The 25,109-nt window shown below is 42.4% G+C and overlaps 1 protein-coding gene across 1 annotated transcript in view; it reads right to left on the bottom strand.

Annotated features, from left to right (window-relative positions):
• Nucleotides 1-25,109, bottom strand: part of nek1 (NIMA-related kinase 1) — a 149,787-nt gene that overhangs the window by 38,139 nt on the left and 86,539 nt on the right. The window contains exons 25-29 of the mRNA XM_078394857.1: nucleotides 21,184-21,448; nucleotides 13,530-13,691; nucleotides 12,630-12,875; nucleotides 2,466-2,580; nucleotides 1,557-1,657 (exon numbers count right to left, since the gene is read on the bottom strand). Of these exons, the coding sequence (XP_078250983.1) occupies nucleotides 1,557-1,657; nucleotides 2,466-2,580; nucleotides 12,630-12,875; nucleotides 13,530-13,691; nucleotides 21,184-21,448 (889 nt within the window). The remainder of the gene's footprint in view (nucleotides 1-1,556; nucleotides 1,658-2,465; nucleotides 2,581-12,629; nucleotides 12,876-13,529; nucleotides 13,692-21,183; nucleotides 21,449-25,109) is intronic.

Here is a 25,109-nt window from a genome sequence, read left to right as displayed (position 1 = left end):
CTCCCAAACTATCACAGATCTTATCATCTCTGGCAATATCCCCTCCACAGCTTCCAACTTGCTAACCCCGCAATGCTCCTTTCTATCTCCTTTGAATCTGATGAGTACTGACCTGAAACATTATCTGACTTTGTTCCTCAACACATGCTGCCTGACCCTTCCTCCAGCAAGGATAGACATAAAATGCTGGAGTAACTCATCAGATTGTCTAATGAACAAAACACATGACAAATCAGTCATTTTCGGGTTCACAAGCTGCAAAACTTTGGGTGCCACTATGTTCCAAATCCTCATTTCCCATTTTTATTGACATCACGACAGAGAAGAATGCGCCAACTGTACGGCCGATTCAAACACAAGTTGCAAGCAGGATGCAGAGTCAACGAAGGCCTGCAGAAAAGTTGAGCTGACAAGGTATTGGAAGATAGATACAAAGTGCTGGAGTAACTATGCAGGATGGAACTGGAGGTAAGTAAAGGCCAGAACAGAGCAGGGCTAAGGAGGGTTGGGCCTAAAACGGCCCACTGTGAGATGTGAAGGCTGAGTATATTCCCAACAGAAAACGCAAAGTGCTGTGGTAACTCAGCAGGTCAGGCAGCATTTCTGGAGAACAAGGAGAGGTGATGTTTCGGGTTGGGACCCTTCTTCAGTTCTATGACGAAAACAAATATATAAAAGTAATGTGTAGACTCTATCCCATACTCCCAATTCCTCCGTCTACACTGCATCTGCGCCCAGGATAAGGTTTTCCATACAAGGTCATCGGAGATGTCCTCACTCTTTAAGAAACGGGGGTTCCCCTCCTCCATTATAGATGAGGCTCTCACTAGGGTCTCCTCGATATCTCACAGCTCCACTCTTGATCCCCCTCACCCCATTCGTAACAAGGATAGAGTCCCCTTGTCCACACCTTCCAGCCCATCAGCCGTCACATACAGCCTGTAATCCTCCAACATTTTTGCCACCTCTAACGAGATCCCACTGCTGGCCATATCTTCCCATCTCCACCCCTTTCTGCTTTCCGCAGAGATTATTCCCTCCGCTACTTCCTGGTCAACTCGTCCCTTCCCACCCAAACCATCCCCTCCCCAGGTACTTTCCCCTGCAACACCTGTCCCCTTACCTTCCCCCTCAACTCCATCCAAGGACCCAAACAGTCTTTCCAGGTGAGGCAGAGATTCACCTGCACCTCCTCCAACCTCATCTACTGTATCTGCTGTTCCTGGTGTCAATTCCTGTACATCGGCGAGACCAAGCGCAGGCTCGGCGATGTTTTCGCTGAACACCTCTGTTCAGTCTGCCTTAACCTACCTGACCTCCCGGATGCTCAGCACTTTAACTCCCCCTCCCATTCCCAATCTGACCTTTCTGTCCTGGGCCTCCTCCATTGTTAGAGTGAGGCCCAGCGCAAATTGGAGGAACAGCACCTCATATTTCGCTTGGGTAGCTTACACCCCAGCGGTATGAATATTGACTTCTCAAACTTCAAATAGCCCTTGCAAATAGCCAAAAACAAGTCAGTTGAGCTCGAAGTAACAAGTAAGGAACAAACTGACCAGTGTTCACTTTGGACCCAAGTGATTCGATTGACTTTTCTTCAGCGAGTACAGGAGGCTCCTGTGAGTTTTCTGGTTGGGTGACAGCACCATCTAGTGATCTATGGGGGGGAAATGGTAGAGTTAAACAAGATGGAATGTGTGCAATGATAGATGGTGCCTCTGATCAATACTTACACAAATGCAAGATAAATCCCTCCATTTTTGCCCTCCATTGCAAAATTATCTATTCCTAAACAAAGGCTGCATTCCCAACTTAACTTCTACGTCAACAAAAAGAAATATGGCTGACACAAGTTCTTTTTTTTCCTCAAAAGATGTTTTCATTCTTATAGAAACTGAAACCGCTACATGCACCCTTATCCTCAGTTACTGACGTCTTTCATTACAATTGAGGTTTGCAACTACATCCCTTTTATCCATAACATCCATTTGCCTCAAGTAACATTGCTTCTACTTGGCAAACAGATTTCTAACATGTGGTCGAATTTAAGCCAAAAACATTTTTATATGGTTTTTCACTGAGCTTTTTGACTCATTCAACACGAGTTCACAGCAGCAGATTGTGTGACGCCCTCTTCCTCCTTGGATAACTGAAGAACAATCCAGCATTGCCGACCCTTAGTTGCACACATATATAAATAATAAAACTATATTTTGAAAGTACTACATTGGCTGAAAGCACTTTGGAGTCCCAAAGGCCATGGGAAATATTAAAATGCAAACGTTTGAATACATTTATTAGAAAACAATTGTGCCAGGCACAAAAATGAAGACGGCGATGTTATGTTTAGGAGACACAAGGCTTACAGATAGCCTCGTCTTACATAAAATATTACGGATAATTGACAATGCAGTTTATTGAAGATTTGGGATAAAATGGGAAGTAAAGTTGTTTATTCCATTCACCTCTCTGCATCATTCTCTTTTTCCCATGCATGAACAGTAATTGGGGCCGCAGAGACACTAGCTCTGTTCAAGTGCACTCCTTCTTCAAGTGCTTCTGTTTCCAAATCCTCTGGTTCTGGAGGGAATACAGAAACATTTTAACACAACTTCAGAATGATGAATGGTTTCATGCTTGTATCATGAAAAATAAGCTTTATTGTGTGAAGAAGGGTCTCGACCAGAAAAGTCACCCATTTATTTTCTCCGGAGATGCTGTCTGACCACTGAGTTTCTGCAGCATTTTGTGTCAATCTTCAATGTAAACAGCATCAGCAGTTCCTTCCTACACTTTATGAATGCTCACTGCATTACCACCTTCAATTAAATAAAAGCTAACTACAAACTGCAATATTCAAATACATAATGCACAAGTCTAATGCACAGAGCTCTCCATACATCCATGGATGAAAAGTCATTGACCTGAAAACACTAGCTGCTTCGCCACTTTCTGCACATCCTGATTTTATTTAACACACAAAATAAATTTAGGTCAAGTATTTGAGTAAGATTGCTGAGCAAACAACAAAATGTTGGAGGAACTCAGCAGATCAGGCAGCATCTGTGGAAGGAAATGGACAGGCAACGTTTTGGAACAGGACCCTTCTTCAGGTTCTTTCAGTGGCGTTAGCTTTGAATCCCTGAGCCGACACCTCAACGAATTCAAAGCCCGCCTTGTTCTGTTGCACCCACACCTATTTCTTTGGCAAGGAGTCCTCGCACCCTAGCGATGACCCTTCTCCCATTTCCAACACTCCTCCCCCGCCAGGAGGCTCTGCGGTCTTCCATCCCCTCGGGACCTTTTCATCTCCAACAGCCGCCACAACTTCAACCGTCACAACTTCACTCCTTCAAACCAATCGAATCTCACCCTTCTGAACATGCAGCCCTCCCCTCACTCATTACCAATCCCAATATTGTCACCAAACCAGCAGACAAGGGTGGTGTCATTGTGGTCTGGCAGACTTGCCTCCACAATGCCAAAAGTCAGGCATCAGCTCTGAGGTACCTCCTCGCACCCACTACTTGACCAGGACCCTGCTGACAAACAGCAGGCCACCATCTCGCAAACTATCACAGATCTTATCATCTCTGGCAATATCCCCTCCACAGCTTCCAACCTGCTAACCCCGCAATGCTCCTTTCTATCTCCTTTGAATCTGATGACCCGAAACGTTATCTGACTACTTCCCTCAACACATGCTGCCTGACCCTTCCTCCAGCAAGGATAGACTCAAAATGATGGCGTAACTCATCAGATTGTCTAATGAACAAAACACATGACAAATCAGTCATTTTCGGGTTCACAAGCTGCAAAACTTTGGGTGCCACTATGTTCCAAATCCTCATTTCCCATTTTTATTGACATCACGACAGAGAAGAATGCGCCAACTGTACTGCCGATTCAAACACAAGTTGCAAGCAGGATGCAGAGTCAACGAAGGCCTGCAGAAAAGTTGAGCTGACAAGGTATTGGAAGATAGATACAAAGTGCTGGAGTAACTATGCGGGATGGAACTGGAGGTAAGTAAAAGCCAGAACAAAGCAGGGTTAAGGAGGGGTGGGGCCTATAACGGCCCCCTGTGTGATGTGAAGGCTGAGTGTATTCCCAACAGAAAACGCAAAGTGCTGTGGTAACTCAGCAGGGCAGGCAGCATCCCTGGAGAACAAGGACAGGTGATGTTTCGGGCTGGGACACTTCTTCAGACCCAAAACGTAATTTATCCATGTTCTCCAGAGATGCTACCTGACCTGCAGAGTTACTCCGCATCTTGTGCCCTTTTTTAAAATATAAACCAGCATTTGCAGTCCCTTGTTTCTATATTCAGAAGTAAGTTAGATAGATTGTTATATATTTGAAGAGTCAAGGGAACAATCGGTGAAATGAATTGTGCAAGACAAAAGCAGCTGTGAACATATTTAGTAGCACAGAAGGTTCGAAGATTATTCCTACTAATATTTCTTATACAAACATATGAATAAACAGCAGGAGGATATTTGAGGTCCATGTCTGCTTCGTTTATGTTTGTGCTTCCCCACCCACTCCCCCACATGCAACTTAATACATACTCGTTTTCTCCGTTTTTATCACTTCATCGAGTCAAGAGCTGGACAACAAGGAAGCAGGCTTTTTAGTCCAGTTTCTGCATGTAGACCGAGTTATCCAACTGAACTAGTCTCACTTGTTTGCGCCTGGCTCAAATCTTTCCAATCTTTTATTATCCACGCACCCGTCTATTAGTGCCCTTTACGTATCAGAATTTTACTAGACGGTACTCACCCAGTGAGTAAAGCGTGGGAAAAACTTGCTCTTCTGGTCTCTTTTAAATCTTTCACCTTAAACCTATGCCCTCTAGTTTTAGACTCCCACCATGAGAAAAAATGACTATCTCTTTTCACCTTATCTGTACCCCTCATGCATATATTGTCACCCCCTCAGACTCTTTCACTCTAGGGAAAAATGACACGGTTTGTCCAGCCTCTCCTTATGACTCAAACCTATCCTTGTAAGTCCTTGTTCGCTTTCCAGTTTAACAGCACCCTTCCCATGTCAAGGTATCCAGAACTGTACACAGTCCTCTAAACGAGGCCTTACCAAAGTCTTGTACACTGACACTTTGGGTACTCTACTGCTCGCCACTAACACTTTAGGTACTATCCTGCTTTATTTCAGAAGAGAAGGTTGAGTTTTGCCCCTTCTCTTAAGGGGCATCAACATAATGATTGATAACATTTCACTGAACAGACTTAAATTCCACCCCATGCAACCCCTTAGCAATGACAAATCCAGTTGATATCTGAAAAGTAAAAATCCACCGCTATTACAACCCTATTATTCGTGCAGCTATCAGCAATCTCCCAACATATTTGATTCTCTTACCCCTGCTGACTACTGGGAGGGCAAACTACAATCCCATTGACGTGATCATCCCCTTCTTGTTTCTCAATTCCAACCATATAGCTTCACTGGGGAAACAACCCCCGGAATTTGATTAGTATGGTCATGTGGGGTTGTGGGGAGAAAGCAGGAAAATGGGATTGAGATGGAGAGATAGATCAGCCTTGGTTGAATGGCAGAGCAGACTTGATGGGCCAAATGGCATCATTCTGTTCCTATAACTTATTAATATCTACTCCAAGTACCTGTGTGATGTCCTCCCTCATCAAAAACGAAACAAAACTCTTCTCTTATATAAACCTCTTTCCCTCCTGTAGCATTTGTACCGGGGGACATTGAGCTGCCAGTCCTGTCCACTCCCCCCCCCCCTCCACACACACGCCATGTTTCTGTAATAGCTATATTAATCAAGTTCCATATACCTATTCATGCCCGAAGATCTTATGAGCTTCAGATCAAGAACTATAGACCTGAAACTTTGACTATATTTCTCTCCTTGTGGATACCGTCTGACCTGCTGAGCCATACCAGCATTTTCTAATTTTGGCATTAAAAACAGTTCAGTATTTATTGCCACAGCTAATACAACCCATCTTAACCAACCAGATTAAGTAAACACCTTGTAGCTTTCAGAAAGTAAAAATCACAATGGGAGGAGGCAATTTTAAGAAAAAAATGTTCAGAAATTAACAAATATATTTCTATTTCTTGTATTATACTTATATTCAGTAAACACACTGATTCCCACAATGATCTACACTACATTTCTTCCCACCTTGTTTCCTGCCAAGACTCTAACCCTACTCACAATTCCTCCAACTATGTCGCATCTGCGCCCAAGATGAGGTGTTCCATACCAGGACATCCGAGATGTCCTCATTCTTTAGGGAACGGGTGTTCCCCTCTTCTATAATAGATGAGGCCCTCACACGCGTCTTATTAGTATCCCGCAGCTCCGCTCTTGCTCCCCTTCCCCCCAGTCGCAACAGAGCCAGAGTCACCCTCATCCTCACCTTTCACCCCATCAGCTGTTGCAGACAGCACATAATTCTCTGACATTTTCGCCACCTCCAACGGGATCCCACCACTAGTCACATCTTCCCATCTCCACCCATTTCCGCTTTCCGCAGAGACCATTCCCTCCGCAACTCCCTGGTTAACTCATTCCTTCCCACCCAAACCATCCCCTCTCCAGGTACCTTCCCCTGCATGGACCCCAACAGCCCTTTCAGGTGAGGCAGAGGTTCACTTGCACCTCCTCTAATCTCATCTACATTATCGCTGTTTCAGGTGTGGACGTCTAAATATCGGCAAGACCAAGCACAGACTGGGCGATCATTTCGCTGAACACCTTCGCTCAGTACGCCTTGGCCTACGTGATTTCCCGGTTGTCAAACACTTTAACTCCCCTTCCCATTCCCATATTGACCTTTCTGTTCTGGGTCTCCTCCACTGTCAAAGTGAGGGCAAATTGGAGGAACAGCACCTCATATTTCGCTTGGGCAGCTTACAAACCAACAGTATGAATTTTGATTTCTCTAACTTCAGGTAACCCTTGCATCCCCTTTCTCTCCATTACTCCCGCACCCTAGTCATGATACTAGTTTCACTGTTGTACTGCTGGCTTTCACAGTTTGTATCCACTCATCATCACTTTCTCCACATCCAACAATGAACCCAGAGTGGGCTCCACCTTTCATTCATCACCCTTACTTTTTTGCATATCTTTCATTCGTTCTATATACCTTTTCACATCTCTCTGTTCCCACTCTCCTGATTTTCAATCTGAAGAAGGGTCTCCACTCAAAACATCACCTATTCCTTTTCTCCAGAGATGCTGACTGACCTGATGAGTTACTCCAGCTTTTTGTGTCTATCTTTGGTGTAAACCAGTTAGTTTGACCAGTTAATCTGACATCAGTGGTGGGGAAGATGCTGGAGTCAATTATAAAAGACGAAATTGCAGGGCATTTGGATAGCAGTACAGGATCGTTCCGAGTCAGCATGGATTTACGAAATTAGAGCACATGGTATTGGGGGTAGGGTACTGACATGGATAGAAAATTGGTTGGAAGACAGAAAGCAAAGAGTGGGGATAAATGGGTCCCTTTAAAATGGTAGGCAGTGACTAGTGGGCTACCGCAAGGCTTGGTGCTGGGACCGTAGCTATTTACAATATACATTAATGACGGATGAAGGGATTAAAAGTAACATTGGCAAATTTGCAGATGACACAAAGCTAGGTGGCAGTGTGAACTGTGAGGAAGATGCTATGAGGTTGCAGGGTGACTTGGACAGATTGTGTGAGTGGGCGGATGCATGGCAGATGCAGTTTAATGTGGATAAGTGTGAGGTTATCCACTTTGGTGGTAAGAAGAGGAAGGCAGATTATTATCTGAATGGTGTCAAGTTAGGAAAAGGGGTCGTACAACGAGATTTGGCTGTCCTAGTGCATCAGTCACTGAAAGGAAGCATGCATGTACAGCAGGCAGTGAAGAAAGCCAATGGAATGTTGGCCTTCATAACAAGAGGAGTTGAGTATAGGAGCAAAGAGGTCCATCTGCAGTTGTACAGGGCCCTAGTGAGACCGCACCTGGAGTACTCTGTGCAGTTTTGGTCTCCATATTTGTGGAAGGATATTCTTGCTATTGAGGGCATGCAGCGTAGGTTCACTAGGAATGGCGGGACTGTCGTATGTTGAAAGACTGGAGCGACTAGGTTTGTATACACTGGAATTTAGAAGGATGAGAGGGGATCTTATTGAAACAAATAAGATTATTAAGGGATTGGACACGTTAGAGGCAGGAAACATGTTCCCAATGTTGGGGGAGTCCAGAACCAGGGGCCGTCCAGAACCAGGGGCCACAGTTTAAGAATAAGAGGTAGGCCATTTAGAACGGAGATGAGGAAAAACGTTTTCAGTCAGAGTTGAAAATCTGTGGAATTCTCTGCCTCAGAAGGCAGTGGAAGCCAATTCTCTGAATACTTTCAAGAGAGAGCTAGATAGAGCTCTTAAGGATAGCGGAGTCAGGGGGTATGGGGAGAAGGCAGGAATGGAGTACTGATTGAGAATGATCAGCCATGATCACATTGAATGGTGGTGCTGGCTCAAAGGGCCGAATGGCCTACTCCTGCACCTATTGTCTATAAACCAACATCTGCAGTTCCTTCTTACACAAATATTCTTAGAATTCTGATGATGCAGATGTGTAAAAGTAACAAAACGTGAACAGCATTAAAAATACCTGAGGTTTCTTAAACAAAACAAAAAGTGATGAAGGATCTCAGCAGGTCAGGCAGCATCTGTGGATGGAAATGGACAGGCACCATTTTGATTCTGTCAAAGAGCCCTAAACACAGACATGGAGCAGACGCGATGGGCCAAATGGCCCAATTATTTTCCTACGTCTCATGGTCATGTGATGAGGTTAATGAAACAGTATTAGAACAAAGGGGACGGTGTGGGGTGGGGGGGGGGAGCGAGAACAAAGAGAGACCATTGGGGACTAAATGGAATGCATTGTATCTTTGTCGGTGCCCTATGTGTGGTGACTCTTTGCATATTTGTGTATGCAAAACAAAGAATCTCACTGACATGTCACATGTGATAATAAACTATCATTCATTCATTCACATTACAGTTACATTAAGCCCTGCAGTTACAGGATTTTGCAATAAAAGAGAATCATTTGCAAGTCTGGAATGCAAAGGCAAACCACCCAAGTCAAATGTTAGCTTTAACACTTCAGCCAGTACAGTTCCTAAACACTAAGCTATAGAATATGCAGGTGTTCTACATTAAGAAAAAGGAAAATGGAAAAACAGTTAATCTTTTGCGTTCTGCTGGAAACTTGCCATTTGGAAATGGAATACATAATATTTTAAAACTGCTCTCTCCCAGGAGCAACAGTGGAAAAAAATGTTTCTGGGAAAATGTGTTTCAGTTAATTTTCCAGCTTAAAAATAACTCCAGAGCAAAATCAAATGCCCATAACCAGCAAATGCAGAGCATATCCATCTACCCTTCTCCTTCATGGTGGCATATTTCTGGTGGGTTCAGAGTTGGGCACCCATTTAAGTTCTCATTCATTTAAAACATTTATTTCACCCACAATTTTTAGAATTCATAGTACAATGACACGCAATTCTCATTGTACAGAAGTCTGTTTGCTGCAGCAGTTTAAACCAACGGAGACCACACCAGAATCTGACTACATCATATCTTTGTCCCGCCCCCTCCCCTGACATCAGTCTGAAGGGTCTCGATCTGAAACGTCACCCATTTCTTCTCTCCAGAGATGCTGCCTGACCCGCTGAGTTACTCCAGCATTTTGTGTCTACCTTCATTGCAATCCATTGTCTGACTATCTTACAATATTCAAAAATAAAAGACACAAAGTCTTGGAGTAACCCAGCAGGTCAGGCAGCATCTCTGGAAAACGTGATGTTTCGGGTCGGGGGCTTTTTTTAAACAGTACATACAGCACCCAAACATGATGTAACTGCCTGTGTTAATTGTACCTTCAGTTTAATTCATTATATATTAGATATATATATATATATCCAGGGCTGTTTGAGAGATCATGTTTTGCTATTCACATTTTGTTACTTTTATTTGCATCAGATTTTAAAATTTGGAATTTTTCATAACACTTTTGGGTCTTTGAACTAAACCACTCACTCTACCCAAAGTTATATTTTGTCAAACAACCTTGCAATTTATTTGTGAACAGTCACAGTCAAACAGCACAAAAACAGGCCCCTTGTGCCACTGAGTCAATGCCAACCAACAGACACCCACTTTATTTTCCCCACAATCCCATCAACTGTTCCCAGATTCAACCACTCAGCTACACACTAAGGGCAGTTTACAATGTCCAATTAACCCACCAACCTGCATATCTTTGGGATGAGAAAGAAAATTGAGCACCCAAGGGAAACCCATGCAGTCACTAGGAGAACATGTAAACTCTGCATAGATCATTGGTTGCGGGATGAGTGGACTATTTCTGTACACTTGTTAATTCAGTATGTGCTTGGGTATGGCAATACTCTACTGGACTGTTCATTAGAAAAGGATATCACTGTGTGTTTGCACTTCACTAAAAGCACCATTGAACCATTGAAAGCATCAGAGATCAGCATTGAACCAAGGTTGCTGGAGCTCTGTTAGCCCCCAAACTGCAGTTGGGACTTGTTAACCTAATTCCTATGAGCATTCAATGCTTATGGGAGTGGTAGCACAGAACCTGCTGTCAAAAGCAACAACAAATATCAGTCCTGTCTGCTCCACTGGTGGAGGTTCAAGCCAAAGAGCAGGGAGATTGTCCATGGTATCCTGGAAATGTTTATCCCTCGGTCAAGATCACCAAACTCAATTAACTCAATCATTAGCTCAATTTTTTCACTACCATTTGTGGGTTTATGGCATGTGCAAACTGATTTCCACAATTCAACACAAATACAACACAATGTAAATACTAAACGTTTACTAAAAGGGAAAGCTTAATGGAGATGTGGGGGCTTTTTTTTTTTTTTTAAAGGGGCTTGGAACACATTGCCAGTGGTGATGGTGGAGGCAGATACAAGGGTGTTTAAGAGGCTTTTACATAGGTGCATAGAAGTGCAGGGAATAGAGGGATATGGATCATGTGCAGACAGATCAGTTTAATCAGGCATCATGTTCGGCACCAATATTGAAGGGCCTGTTCTCGTGCTGTCGTGTTCTACGTGTTTATGTAACACTGTAGGATATCTTGAGATTATTAAAACGCTCAATATGAATACAATTTAATTCTTCACCATAACGCAATATATCACATTCAAAATAATCAATGGGTAAAGTTTCCTTGTCAATTGATTTCAGCAGAAAATTCCTATAGTATAGGCATCTATAGGTATCAACTACAAATAACCGCATGAGATGCTACGTAATAATATTTAGCCATGTGCCACAGCGTAAACATAGATGAACATTGACTGGTTGCATTAAGCCCTGGTTCAGCAACTTGAACGGCCAGGAGCAAAGAAGACTGCAAAAAGTGGTGAATACTGCCCAGTCCATCATGGGTTCTGACATTCACACCAAAAGAATTTACAGGAGTCGATGCCTCAAAAACGCAGCCAGCATCATCAGAGACCCACACCACCCTGGCCACACACTCATTTCACTCATGCCATCAGGAAGAAGACATAGGAGCCTGAAAACTAACATCCAGGTTCAAGAACAGCTTGTTCCCAACAGCCCTCAGGATATTGAATATTACAACCTCCAGATAAGCTGATATGACATAGACTTGGGGGCAATGGTTTTTTCTTTTTGATTGAAATATATATATATGTACACATATACACACACACATATATATATATATATATACACTTATATAAAGCAAACACACATGTGTGTGTGTGTATATACACATCATACTGAACTTTTTTTCTTTTATTATATTGTTTACATACTATGTTTACATATTGTTGTGCTGCTGCAAGGAGGAATTTCATTGTTCTATCTGGAACATATGACAATGAAACACTCTTGAATCTTGACATTCAGGGCTCTCCATCCCGGCTAAATTAATTTCAGTTCATTCGCTCCGTTAAACTGGACCACAACTGGAGTGTTGCATCCAACCCCTGTCGCCATGCTCCGAAGAACATGAAGGCCCTTGAGGAGGTTCAGAGAAGATTAATGAGAATGATTTCAGGCTTGAGGGCTTTCAACTTTCAGGTTGGAATTGAAAAGCTTGGGTTATTCTCCTTGGAATAGGGACGGTTGAGTAGAGGTTTGAGTGTAAAAAATGATTACTAGTACTGACTGCGTAATTAGAAGGAAGCTGTTCCCATTATCAGATGGTTCAAGGAACACGATTTAAAATATGGGGAAAAGACACAAGAGGGATTTGAGTAATCCTGATTTTCTGTTTGCGATGATTTTTCAAAGTAATTGTTGCATGAAGGATTATGCCTGGATAGCACACAAACAAAAGCTTTTCACTGCACCTCCGTAATATGACAATGACTAAACTAAACATAGGTTATTTAACCCAAAAACTTCTGGGTAAGGTCTATTTTTTCTACAAAAAACAGGCCACCTTTCTTTATCTTATTGCTCTCACGCGTTCCTTTCAATTATACAATTATGGAACATCTCACTAACAACCTAGTGCATCAGTTTATTCTAGCAAACATGGATAATGTACCCCTGTATCATCTCTAAACAGTACCTTCTATCTTGTCTTCAAACGCTGATGGTTTCAATGTTGGAATAGATTCTTCCCTTGACTGCACAGTTTCCACTCTTGAAAGGTCTATGATTTTAATTTCCATCGTATCTCCTGCAAAGAATGTCTGATCAGTACCGGCCAAAGCATCTTCAAAGGTTTTACTCAATGGCTTTTGATCAATAGTGCCTTTTCCTTCATCAATCACCACCGTGAGTGCCTGGTCAACTTCAGCCAAGGGGCCTGTTGCTGTACAGAAACAGAGTAAATAAACAAACGGAACACCTCAGATTACCATTCTGAGCTAAAACTACCGTCAGAGATCAAGAAGGCTGAAATTTGAAGAAACCTCATCCATCATACATCAAGGTTAAATAAGTACCATGAAAATCAGCTTATTCTGCTAAACGTGGATAATGTTACCTCTGTTATCACAAAACAAAACTTTTTTTTCAAAAAAAGACACAATGTGCTGCTGTAACTCAGTGGGTCAGACAACATCACTGGAGAACATGGATAGATGATAGACTCAAAGTGATGGAGTAACTCAACAGGTCAGGCAGCATCTCTGGAGAAAAAAGGATGGGTGACATTTTGGGTCGGGACCCAACTTCCCAATCCAAAACGTCACCCATCCTTTTTATCCAGAGATGCTGCCTGCCTTGAGTTACTCCAGCAATTTGTGTCTATCTTCGGTATAAACCAGCATTGCAGTTCCTTTCTACACATGGATAGGTGTCATTTCAGATTGTTTTCCTAACAAACCCAAAACATAGCCTATCCATGTTATCCATAGGTGCTGTGACCCGATGAGTTACTCCATTACTGTCTCTTTTCTTTGTAAACCAGCATCTGCAGTTCTTTACGTCTACATGTCTTTTTCTAACTTTTTCCGTTACTTACCATTGTTTTCAATGGTTACGGTGTCCATCAGCATCCCAGTCTGAATTTGTAAGTCTGCTTCCCCCAACACTTTCAAAACTGTGTCAGAAGGTTCTTTCTCCCATACTTTGCGAGGTTCATCTTTAATAAACAATTTAATAACTTCTCCAGATGTCTGACATGCTGTTAAAAGCAAATTTGTTTAAACATTTCATTAATTAGTTGGACAGTACACAGTAACAAAAATCAATTCACACTTCAAGGCCCCCATTGCATCAGGTTTCTGCACCCACTCCACTGCTATTGTAATCCTCACCATTATCACTATAATCATACAGAGAACGTACAGGACAATTATTAAATAGGAACATAACCAAATTACAGTCCTTGCTTCTTAAATCCCCCTGATGACACAGGCTGATCTGGGCATTGGGCCGAATAGTCGGCGTGGGCAAGTTGGACTGAAGGGCCTGTTTCCATGTTGTATGACTATGACCTTGCTGATCCTTAGAAAGCAATGAGTACATGTAAATGTCCAATTCACATTAGCACAGATTAACTCTGCTGTCACATTATTCTATCTGGCGCATGAAAATCAACGACAATTCATAAATTGAATAAAAGCCACGAGAGCCAAAATTTTAAAAGCACAATCTCAGCAGCACAATTTATTAGTGAAAAGACAGATACAATGACGGACATTTGAAGTTCACAAAATCTGCAATGCTGTGAAATAAAGAGAGAAGACTGGAAACCCTCAGCGGGTCATGGCATCTGTGAAGGAAGAAAGAGCAACCCTGCTGGGATTTTTTCAGATCACATCAGCATCATAGCTCCACATAGGCCTTGTCATCTGCAAGGGACACCAACAGGGATTCCCCACAGATAAACATGGATATCACCACTGAGCAACATGGAGTCAGAGTGATACAGTATGGATCAGGCCCTTTGGCCCAACTTGCCCACAATGTCCAACAATGTCCCAGCTACACTTGTCCCACTTGCCTGCGCTTGGTTCATATCCCTCCAGACCTACCAATGTACCTGTCTAACTGTTTCTTAAACGATGGGATAGTTCCAGCCTCAACTACCTCCTCTGGCAGCTTGTTCCATACACCCACCCTCCTTTGTGTGAAAAAGTTACCCTTCGGATTCCTATTAAATCTTTTCACCTTCACCTTAAGCCTATGTCCTCCGGTCCTCGATTCCCATTCTCTGGGCAAGAGACTCTGCATCTACCCGATCTATTCCTCTCATGATTTCGTACACCTCTATAAGATCCCCCCTCATCCTCCTGCACTCAATAGAATAGAGATCCAGTCGACTCAACCTATCCCGATAGCTCACACCCTCTAGTCCTGGCAACATCCTCGTAAATCTTTTCTAAACCCTTTCAAGCTTGAAACCCTTTCCTACAACATGATGCCCAGAACTGAACACAATATTCTAAATGCGGTCTCACCGACGTCTTATACAACTGCAACATGACCTCCCAACTTGTATACTCAATACAATTCCCAGATCTCCCTCTATCTTCCTGTCTCCACCTATATCCTTCCTTTGTCCCACCCTCCTGACATCAGTCTGAAGAAGGGTCTCGACCCGAAACGTCACCCATTCCTTCTCTCCTGAGATGCTGCCTGACCTGCTGACTTACTCCAGCATTTTGTGAATACTCAATACTCTGACTGATGAAGGCCAATGTGCAAAAAGCCTTTTTGACTACCTTATCTACCTGCAACTCGACCTTCAAAGAACCATGCACCTGTACTCCTAGATCCCTCTGCTCTACAACATTACCCAGAGGCCTACCATTTGCTGTGGTAGGTCCTGTCCTTATTCGACATCCTAAAATGCAACACCTCACACTTCTCTATATTAAATTCCATCAACCATTCCTCCGCCCACCTGGCCAATCGATCCAGATCCTGCTGCAATCTTTCACAAACATCTTCACTACCTGCAAAACCACTCACTTTTGTATCATCAGCAAACTTGCTAATCTTGTCCTGTATGTTCTCATCCAAATGATTGATGTTGATGACAAACAGTAACTGGCCCAGCATCGAACCCTGAGGCACACCACTAGTCACAGGCCTCCAGTCTGAGAAGCAACCTTCCACCATTACCCTCTGCTTCCTTCCATGGAGCCTATTTGCTATCCATTCAGCTATCTCTCCTTGGATCCCATGCGATCTAACCTTCCATGTGGAACTTTGTTAAATGCCTTACTGAAATCCATGCACGCAACATCTACAGCTCTGCTCTCATCGACGTTTTTGGTTACGTCTTCAAAAAAATCTATCAGATTTGTGAGACACGACCTCCCACGTGCAAACCCATGCTGACTATCCTTAATCAGCCTTTGCCCATCCAAATGCATGAATAACCCATCCCTCAGAATACTCTCTGGTAACTTTCCAACTACAGATGTTGAGCTCACCGGCCTATAGTTCCCAGCAATTTCCCTGCAGCCCTTCTTGAAAAGATGCACAACGTTTGCCACCCTCCAGTCTTCTGGCACCTCTCCTGTATACAAGGATGACTCGTAAATTTCAACCAGGGCTCCCGCAATTTCCTCTCTAGTTTCTCGCAATCCCCTTGGATATATCTGATCAGGCCCTGTAGATTTGTCTACTTTCATATACGACAGTACCTTCACAGTACTTCTTTGACGGTAACACTGACTGCTCTCAAGACACTTCCAGTGACTGCCCCAAGTTTCTCCGTTCTACTGTCTTTCTCCTCGGTAAATACAGAGGAGAAATACTCATTGAGGACCTTGCCCATCTCCTGCGGCTCCACACAGAGGTGACTACTTTGATTCCTGAGAGGTCCCACTCTCTCTCTAGTTACCCTTTTCCCTCTTATGTATTTATAAAATCTTTTGGGATTGTCCTTAATGCTACCCGCCAGAGCAGTCCCGGCCCCTTTTGCCCTTCTGATCTCCTTTTTCAGTTTACTCCTTAGTTCTCGAAACTCCTCCAGGGATGCACTTGATCCCAGCTGCCTATATCTGTCCCATGCATCCTTCTTGTTTTTGACCAATGCCTCAATTTCCCTCGTCAGCCAAGCTTCCTTACGTTTTCCTGCTTTGCCCATCACTCTAACGGGGACATACATATCCTGAGCTTTCGTCAGCACACTTTTAAAAACATCCCACTTGGCCGATGTTCCTTTCCCCTCAAATAACCTGCTCCAGTCAACTTGAGCGAGACCGTCTCTCATACCCTCAAAGTTGGCCTTACCCCAGTTGAGCATTTTAACATGTGGACCCTCTCCGTCCCATAACTATCTTAAACCTAATCAAACTGTGGTCACTGGTCCCGAGTCCCAAAAGGCTCCTCCACAAACACTTCATTAACTTGCCCTCCCAATTTCCCAATACGAGAATACTAGATCCAGCGTTGCCCTCTCACGTGTGGGGGGCTTCTACATACTGCTTAAGAAAACTCTCCTGAATACTTTTGAGGAATTGCACCCCATTTAAACTCTTACACCCAGTACAACTCCCAAATAAACATTAATATGGATGATAATGCTCTTATTGCTCTAATATACACATTAAAACATTTAACTACCAAGAAGGAAATATTAGCCAACAAACAAGTACCAATGAGTATATTGAAATTTACAGACAATGATCAGCTTTGAAATCACAAAGAAAGACAGCTCCCTATCAGAACATCACATAGCAGCAGGCCACTTAACACAAGTGGTCCGAAACCTAATTAACAAAGGTACTCCACCATTTGCTCCTCAATGTGCAGGCATACATAGACATCGATGTTCAAATAACATTGGAATGGGGCCTGCATTGACACTGGGGTGACACAGTGGCGCAGCGGTAGAGTTTAGATTTTAGATTTAGAGATACAGCGCGGAAACAGGCCCTTCGGCCCACCGAGTCCGTGCCGCCCAGCGATCCCCGCACATTAACACTATCCTACACACACTCGGGACAATTTTTACATTTTACCCAGTCAATTAACCTACATACCTGTACGTCTTTGGAGTGTGGGAGGAAACCGAAGATCTCGGAGAAAACCCAAGCAGGTCACGGGGAGAACGTACAAACTCCGTACAGACAGCACCCATAGTCAGGATCAAACCCGAGTCTCAGGGGCTGCATTCGCTGTAAGGCAGCAACTCTACCGCTGTGCCACCGTGCCGCCAGTTGTGTCTTACAGCGCCAGACACCTGGGTTCGATCCTGACTATGGGTGCTATCTGCAGGGAGTTTGTACGATCTCCCCGTGACCTGCATGGGTTTTCTCCGGTTTCCTCCCACACTCCCAAGTGGATTGTAGGCTAATTGGCTTGGCAAAATTGTAATTTGTCCGTTGTGTGTATAGGATAGTGTTCGTGTGCAAGGATCGCCAGTCAGTGCGGACTCGGTGGGCCTGTTTCCTTGCAGTATCATAAGGAATAGTAGAATTAGGCCATTTGGCCCATCAAGTCCACTCCACCATTCAATCATGGCTGATCTACCTCTCCCTCCTGACCCCATTCTTCTGCCTTCTCCCCATAACCTCTGGCACCTGTACTAATCAAGAATTTTATCTCTGCCTTAAAAATATCCACTGACAGCCTCCACAGCCTTCTGTGGTAAAGAATTCCACAGATTCACCACCCTCTGACTAAATAAATTTCTCCTTATCTCCTTCCTAAAAGAATGTCTTTTAATTCTGAGGCTATGACCTCTCATTCTAGACTCTTGCACTGATGGAAACATCTCTAAATCAAGCTAAAATATGCAGATCTGTATGTAATTAACTAGCAGTGAATGAGAATCGAGTGCACTGGGGATGTGTTGCAGCCAGCACACAGAGTATTATTAAAGTTTATGGAGAGATAACTATTGGAGATGCAACAATATGGGGAGGAAACACGAGTGAATGGAGAAGCTTTATATGAAATTTTAGGTATTTGATACAGTCTGTTGGCCGAACTGGTCTTTGACTGCATTTATGTCCCATTCAGCCACTTTTCTGCATCCATCCCAATCAGACCATTCCTCTCTCATACCTCACGTATTTGTCTAGCTTCCTCTCAAATAAAAAGAAGAATTTGTTTGGACCTCATGACACTTTTGAACAACTTGTTACCGATTGGAGAGGTACATGGATAGAAAAAAAGGTTTGTAATGTTATGGACCAGATTCAGGCAAGTGGATGAGTTGATTAACCCACATGGTCCGAATGGAGGATTTGGTCCGAAGGGCCTGTTTCCATATTGTATAGGTCTGTAACTCTTTGATGTGAAATTAGGACTTCGACCTGCAGCTGTTCATTTTCCCTAGGAGTTTCGATTGGGAGAACAGCCCATCGTACAGCAGATTAATGTACAGTGCTGGCTCAACAAGCAGAGTGATTCTGTTCCTGTGTTAATATGAACCCGCTTACCAGCAGGATTGACCTGCTGTCACGTTATGCGAGCTTATCGAAAGATGTTTTGAGCAAGTCAAGTCAAAACGGATTAGAAGAGCGAATCGAAAAGATAGCAAAGAAACGAATTAGGATTGTAGCCATGAAGGCAAAAGGGAGAATGCATGCAAAGCAAATTGTAATTTCACATATTTTATCAGTAACTGAAGCATTTCAGTACTGAAGGAATAAATAATTGCTTGCATTATTACAACCTAAAGCTTTAGGTTGGAGGTGCAACAACAGTGGCTGACATTGTTGGCCAATATTACGCTAAACAAGAGGATTAAGATACAATATTAAAACATTGCCTTTTTTGTTTCAAAGTTATAAAGCCATTTATAAAATATTCCGTTACCAAAAAAACGAACACTTGTATTAATATTCAGTTCATGCATTTCTATTAATTCAAAATAGTTTTCTCATTGTTCCTCTGTATCTAAATCATTGAAATTTAAAATGCTGGTAGAGTAAGCATTTGGAAAGGCAAATTGTATGTCAGTCTTGCACAAGAATTTAAGCACATCTTATACAATTATTTAGGGCTCTGTGAACATTGTTACGAAACTCATCTCTTTACCGAAAGGAGAGGTATACGTGCTACAGGCATATATGGCCTTGGTGAACTCTCAACTGACATACAATGTACACTTTGGTCTCCTTAGCTAAAAAAGGATTTACTTGGTATAGAGGGAACACAGGGCAGATTCACAAGTCGCTCAACATCTAGTGGATTTGTTATACGAGAAGACATTGAGTAGGCTGGACCTCTTTTTGTTAGATAAAAAGAAGTGACTTCATTGAAATATACAAAATTCTTTGAGATCATGGACTTGGGTTGACCTTGGGAGGAAGTTTCTCAGGATAAAGAGTCAAGAACTAGGGGGTCCGTTACATAATGGATGAAATGGCGAGAAATTAATTCAGTCAAGAAGGTGGAGCAAAAAATGCAAAGACTTGTTACATTGACTCATTCCCTGGGTTTGAGGAATTGTTCAATGAGAAGGGAAGATGAAGCCTTTCATCTTGAGTTTGGAATAAAAGGAAACAATCTTATCAAAGGAATAATGTAGAATCTTTGGAATTCTGTATCATGGTATGCTGTGCTTGGCGTGCCATTGATAACAGATATTCAAAAAAGAGAATCAATAGATTTATCGGTGTTGAAGGAATTAAGAGGTATGGGTAACGGGCAGAAAAATGACGTGAGGGATCAGCCAACACCCATTGAATGGTGCAGCAGGCTTGAGGGTTAGAATGGCCTCATTATGCTTTTAATTCTTACGTAGAAAAGAAATGCACCAAAGAGTAAATTGATTCCTTCCACAGGGATAAGGAATTTCCGGATGAGAAGGGAAGATCGCGCTCATCATCTCTTAAGTTTAGAAGAATAAGCGACAATCTTATCAAACGAGATAATGTTTCTCTTTACTGCGGTATTAAAATCAAGCAGTCACACTCAAAAGGCGGTATTGGTCATTTTGGACATGGAAGTACATTATTGCAATCTTCTACACGTTAGCTATGGATGCTCATTTGCCAGTTTTATTCAAGATAGAAATCAAAAGATTTTGGGATATTAATGGGAATCAAGGGGTTATTAAAGGAAAGTCGCATTGTGCTAAAATATCAGCCATGATCTTCCTGAATGCTAAAATAGGAGCCAGGGTTGACACAAAGTGTTGGAGGAACTCAACGGGTCAAGCAGCATCTCTGGAGAACATGGATAGGTGACTTTCAGGTCAGGCCGCATAAAATTGAAAGCCATTATCTAATGCTACTGGCATGACAACAGGCTTTTATGATCAAGTTAATACTGACATTTAAAAAAAAAATTGCACTTGAAGGGTACAAGACGGCACCTAAAACATGGCGACTCTTGTGCACTGACAGTGCGGTCTACGATCTTACATTCTTATGCTTAGTATGATTGTGCCTACTATGTAGTAGGATTGTCACGGAACTGTATGCAAAAAGGAATTTCACTCTACTTAGGTACGTGACAATAAAGTATAATTCAACTATTATTTTTGATCTGGGAATGGTCACCAGCACTAGATAAAGGGGTCACAGGGTTAAGGGGAGCCTAAAAGGAAATAATTAGCCTCTAAGAATCATCATGTTTGGGTCAAAAAAGCTTGTCGAGACATTTCTGTGCAATTTATCCACTTGCCTCCAGCCAAGATGTTGTTGAAATCAAATCTGCCTTCAGAACTGTATTTTAGAATAAAGCAGTAAATATGTCCTTACTCTCATCCTTTATCCCTGAGCCGGTGTCTTCAAGTGTTAGTTGGGCGAGAGGAATCAAAGGCGGAGGCTCTGCTTCCCACTTTTTCCTTTCCCCTGCCAAGTGGGGGCCATCCTCCAACCGTGCTTCAGGCTGTCGGCCATTTCCGGGAGAAGTCACAGCACTGTCCTCTTGCCAAACAGTCCCCTTGTCCCCTGCATCTGAATCGGGACTTTCCTGAGCTTTAAAATTTTGATTTAACCTGCGTAAAATATCTTGCTTTTCCTTCTGAAAAATAAAAATGTTAAAAATATGAACAGCAGCCTGCGATATTCCAACACATCCCAATCCATGCCACAATTCAAGAAGGCAGATATGTACAGTAAATGGAAACGTCACAAAGGGCTTTGTTTTAAGAACAATGTACAGATAGTACATAAAGTTCAACTAATTAAATAAAGAATAAGCCAAATGATATTGATCAATCGTCTTCATGTTTGTGATTCAGAGCCTGCATGTTCACAGACATCCCACCCCAGTCAGGCAGAAGATACAAAAGCTTGCAAGTGTGTACTACAAGACTCAGGAACAGTTTCTTCCCCTCTGTTATCGGGCTTCTGAACAGTCCTCCCATAACCTTGGATACTATCCAATTCATCTCTACTCCATTGTGGACATTGGACTTTGTCTCTGAACTGGTGCACTACAATGCTGAGAACTATATTTTGCACGGTGTATTATTATTTTTTGTTCTACCTACTGTATCCGAGTTTGGCTTGATTATATTTAAGTATAGTATTATCTGCTTTGATTGGACAGCATGCAAAACAAAGCTTTTCACTGCATGTGGCAAATAATAAACCATAAGTCAGTTATGGGTACAAAGAGGTGGGAAAATGCACCACAAAATGTGCTATAAGACAGCACCAGTTTTTCTGAAGTGTATAAAGTCATGGGAATAGATAAGGCGAATGCAGTCTTTTACCCAGAGTTGGGGAATCAAGGACCAGAGAAAATAGATTTAAGGTGAGATGGGCAAGATTTAATAGGTATCCAAGGGTCAATTACATCACACAAGGGTTGTGGGTATATGGAACAAACTGCCAGAGGAGGTAGTTGAGGCAGGTACTAAAACAACATTTAAAAGACATTTGGACAGGGACAGGCAAGGTTTAGAGGGATATATCAGCTCTCTGCCAGCAAGTGGGATGAGAGTAGACATGGTATTGTGGTCAGAATGTGCAAGTTGGGCCAGAGGGCCTGTTACACACTGAATGACTGAATCTAAGCAATGAAATTCACTGGAATCTTACTTCCAGTGTCAGCAAATTGATTGAGCTTTCCAAAGGAGCCCTTGATTTCAGTGGCAGCAGGCTCTGCAGTAGCAGTTAAATGCTGGCCACTGCTGTCTTCAATTAACTAATTACTGCAGCAGAACAGGACACAGCTGTACAGCATTAATTGACTGCGGTTCGCAAATACTGAGGGCAGCTTGACTCAATAGTACTAAATAATAGGAGAATCAGAGCCTGCTTCAGTTAATTAACATGAGCTCAGGTGAACACTAGGTCAAATGAGCACAAAAAGAGTGGGATTGTCAGTTTTACGGGCAGGGCCATTTGAGTGAATGCGAGCAAATTGGTTGTAGGCTTAAATCACATATGCTTGTAAACCCCTTTATATTACATTATGTTCTGTCAAGATTAAACTGATATCTGGATTGAACTTAGACAGAAATTCCAAGCACAAAATACCGAGTAATGTTCGTACATATGTAGCACCTTTCATGACCTGATGCTTTGCAGCCAATTAAGTTTAATTGAAGTTTAAGCTTACAATGTCAGAAATACAGCAGACAATTTACAGATATCAAGCTTTTAGAAAAAAGGTCTGCAATAATGACCAGATTTGTTTTTGATGATAAATAAAGTAAATATATTTTGGAAGATCAGAGATGACAGCCTTGCTCTTTTCAAAATAAACAGATCATGGGATATTCAATATCCACAGCAGCACAGTTGGTGCCTTACAGCATCAAAGACCCGGGTTCGATCCGGACCTTGAGGGCTGTCTCTACGGAATTTGTACTCTCCCAGTGACCACGTGGGTTTTCTCTAGGTGCACCGGTTTCCTCCCACATTCCAAAGATCTACAGGTTTGTGGAATAATTGGCTTCTGTAAATTGTCCTGAGTGTGCAGGATAGTGTTAGTATATGGGTGATCACTGGTCAGCGTGGACTCTGTGGGCCGAATGGCCTGTTTCTACGCTGCAGTCTAAAGCCTCTAAAGTATATCCATCTGAGAATGCTAACAGGTCCTTGGTTTTAACATTTCATCAGAAAGATAGCACACCTGACAATGTAGCATTTCCTCGGTACTGTACTGGACTGTCAGACTAGATATGCAAAACCTAATCCTCACTAATATTGAGCTTCACAACACCAGCCCAATTTTGTCTGTCTGCTCCCAAGAGAAAACAGATAGTGCTGCTTAGTGGAAAGAGCTTCTCACGCTGCAGTTTATCTCTATTACCTGTAATATTGGTAGGTGGTAGCCCTATGCAATGTATATCCAGTCATTGGAAAATTCTGAAATCTATTACAACGGAATAGTACCAAGACATATTTAAAAAATCATATATTTCAACCACATCACCATGGTCTTATGAAGGTGGAAAAACATATTTAACAGATTTATTTGTATTCTTTGAGGATATAACAGGCATGATGGATGCAACAGAACCAAAGATTAAATTTCCAAAAGATAGATTGGAAAGTAGCATCAAGTGTCGTCTAACAAGAAAAAACACTACAGAAATAAATGGGCAATTTAAATTTTGACAAGCTGGAACTGCCTGTTATAAACAAACTGCTGGAAGCATCAGTGAGAGCCGCTGAGTTCCTCCAACACTTTTGTTTGCTCTAGATTACAGCATCTGCAATCTCTTGTGAATCCACTACCTGTAATAAGTTGTGTGCCACAGAGATCATGCTGGAATCTCAACTATCTAAATTGAAATTAATAATTTAAAGGAAGGCACAAAGTACATTGAAGTCAAATTTGCAGACAATACACGGAGAACTGGGAAAGCCAATTGTAGGGAGCACCAAGAATCGAGCAAAGATGCATCAAAAGGATGAGGAGGCAAATGCTTGGAAGATGAACAAAGTGAAATTTTCACCTTTAGTAGGAAAAACAGAAACGCAGTGCGCTGTTTAAATTGAGGGAAACCACAGAATTCTGCAGTACAAGAATTTTGGATATCCTCATACAAAGTTAGCATGCAAATGCGACAATTATTAAACTGATGGAACTGGTCTTTATTGCAAGGGGCATTGTACAAAAATAGGCTCGTCATGACTTATATCTACCCGGAGTACCATGTGCAGTTTTGACTCCTTATTTGAGGAGCGATGTACCCGCATTGCGGGCAATTCAGAGAAAGTTTAATACGTTGATTCCCAAAACAAAAGCATTGTAATGAGGGATCCTTAATCAGCTTGGACCTATGAATATTGGATTGTCAAACATTCGTAAATCCATAACTGTCCAACTCTATTTTTCTATTTCCTTAATAATAGCACTTCCCTTACTGTTGATGGCAGGATGATAAATGCTTCCATTTTATCACACTGCCTCAGCAAGGCCACCATCATAACCAAGAAACAGTCTCATCCCCGGTCACTCCTTCTCCCCTCCCACAACAGGCAAGAGATAGAGAAGTATGAAAAAACATACCTCCAGATAGAGAGACTATTTCTTCCTAGCTGTTATCAGGCAAATGAATCATCCTCTCACCCACTAGAGAGTGGTCCTGACCTCCCTACGACCCCATTGGAGACCCTCAGACTATCTTTAATCAGACTTTACTAGACTTTATCTTGCACTAAATGTTATTCCCTTTATCCTGGTGTCTATTCACTGTAGATGTCTTTTTGCTGACTGGAAA

This window comes from Rhinoraja longicauda, chromosome 3 (assembly GCF_053455715.1).
Source record: "Rhinoraja longicauda isolate Sanriku21f chromosome 3, sRhiLon1.1, whole genome shotgun sequence".
NCBI lineage: Eukaryota > Metazoa > Chordata > Chondrichthyes > Rajiformes > Arhynchobatidae > Rhinoraja > Rhinoraja longicauda.
The sequence above is the reverse complement of the archived record's forward strand: the minus strand, read 5'-3'. Positions and strand labels throughout refer to the sequence as shown.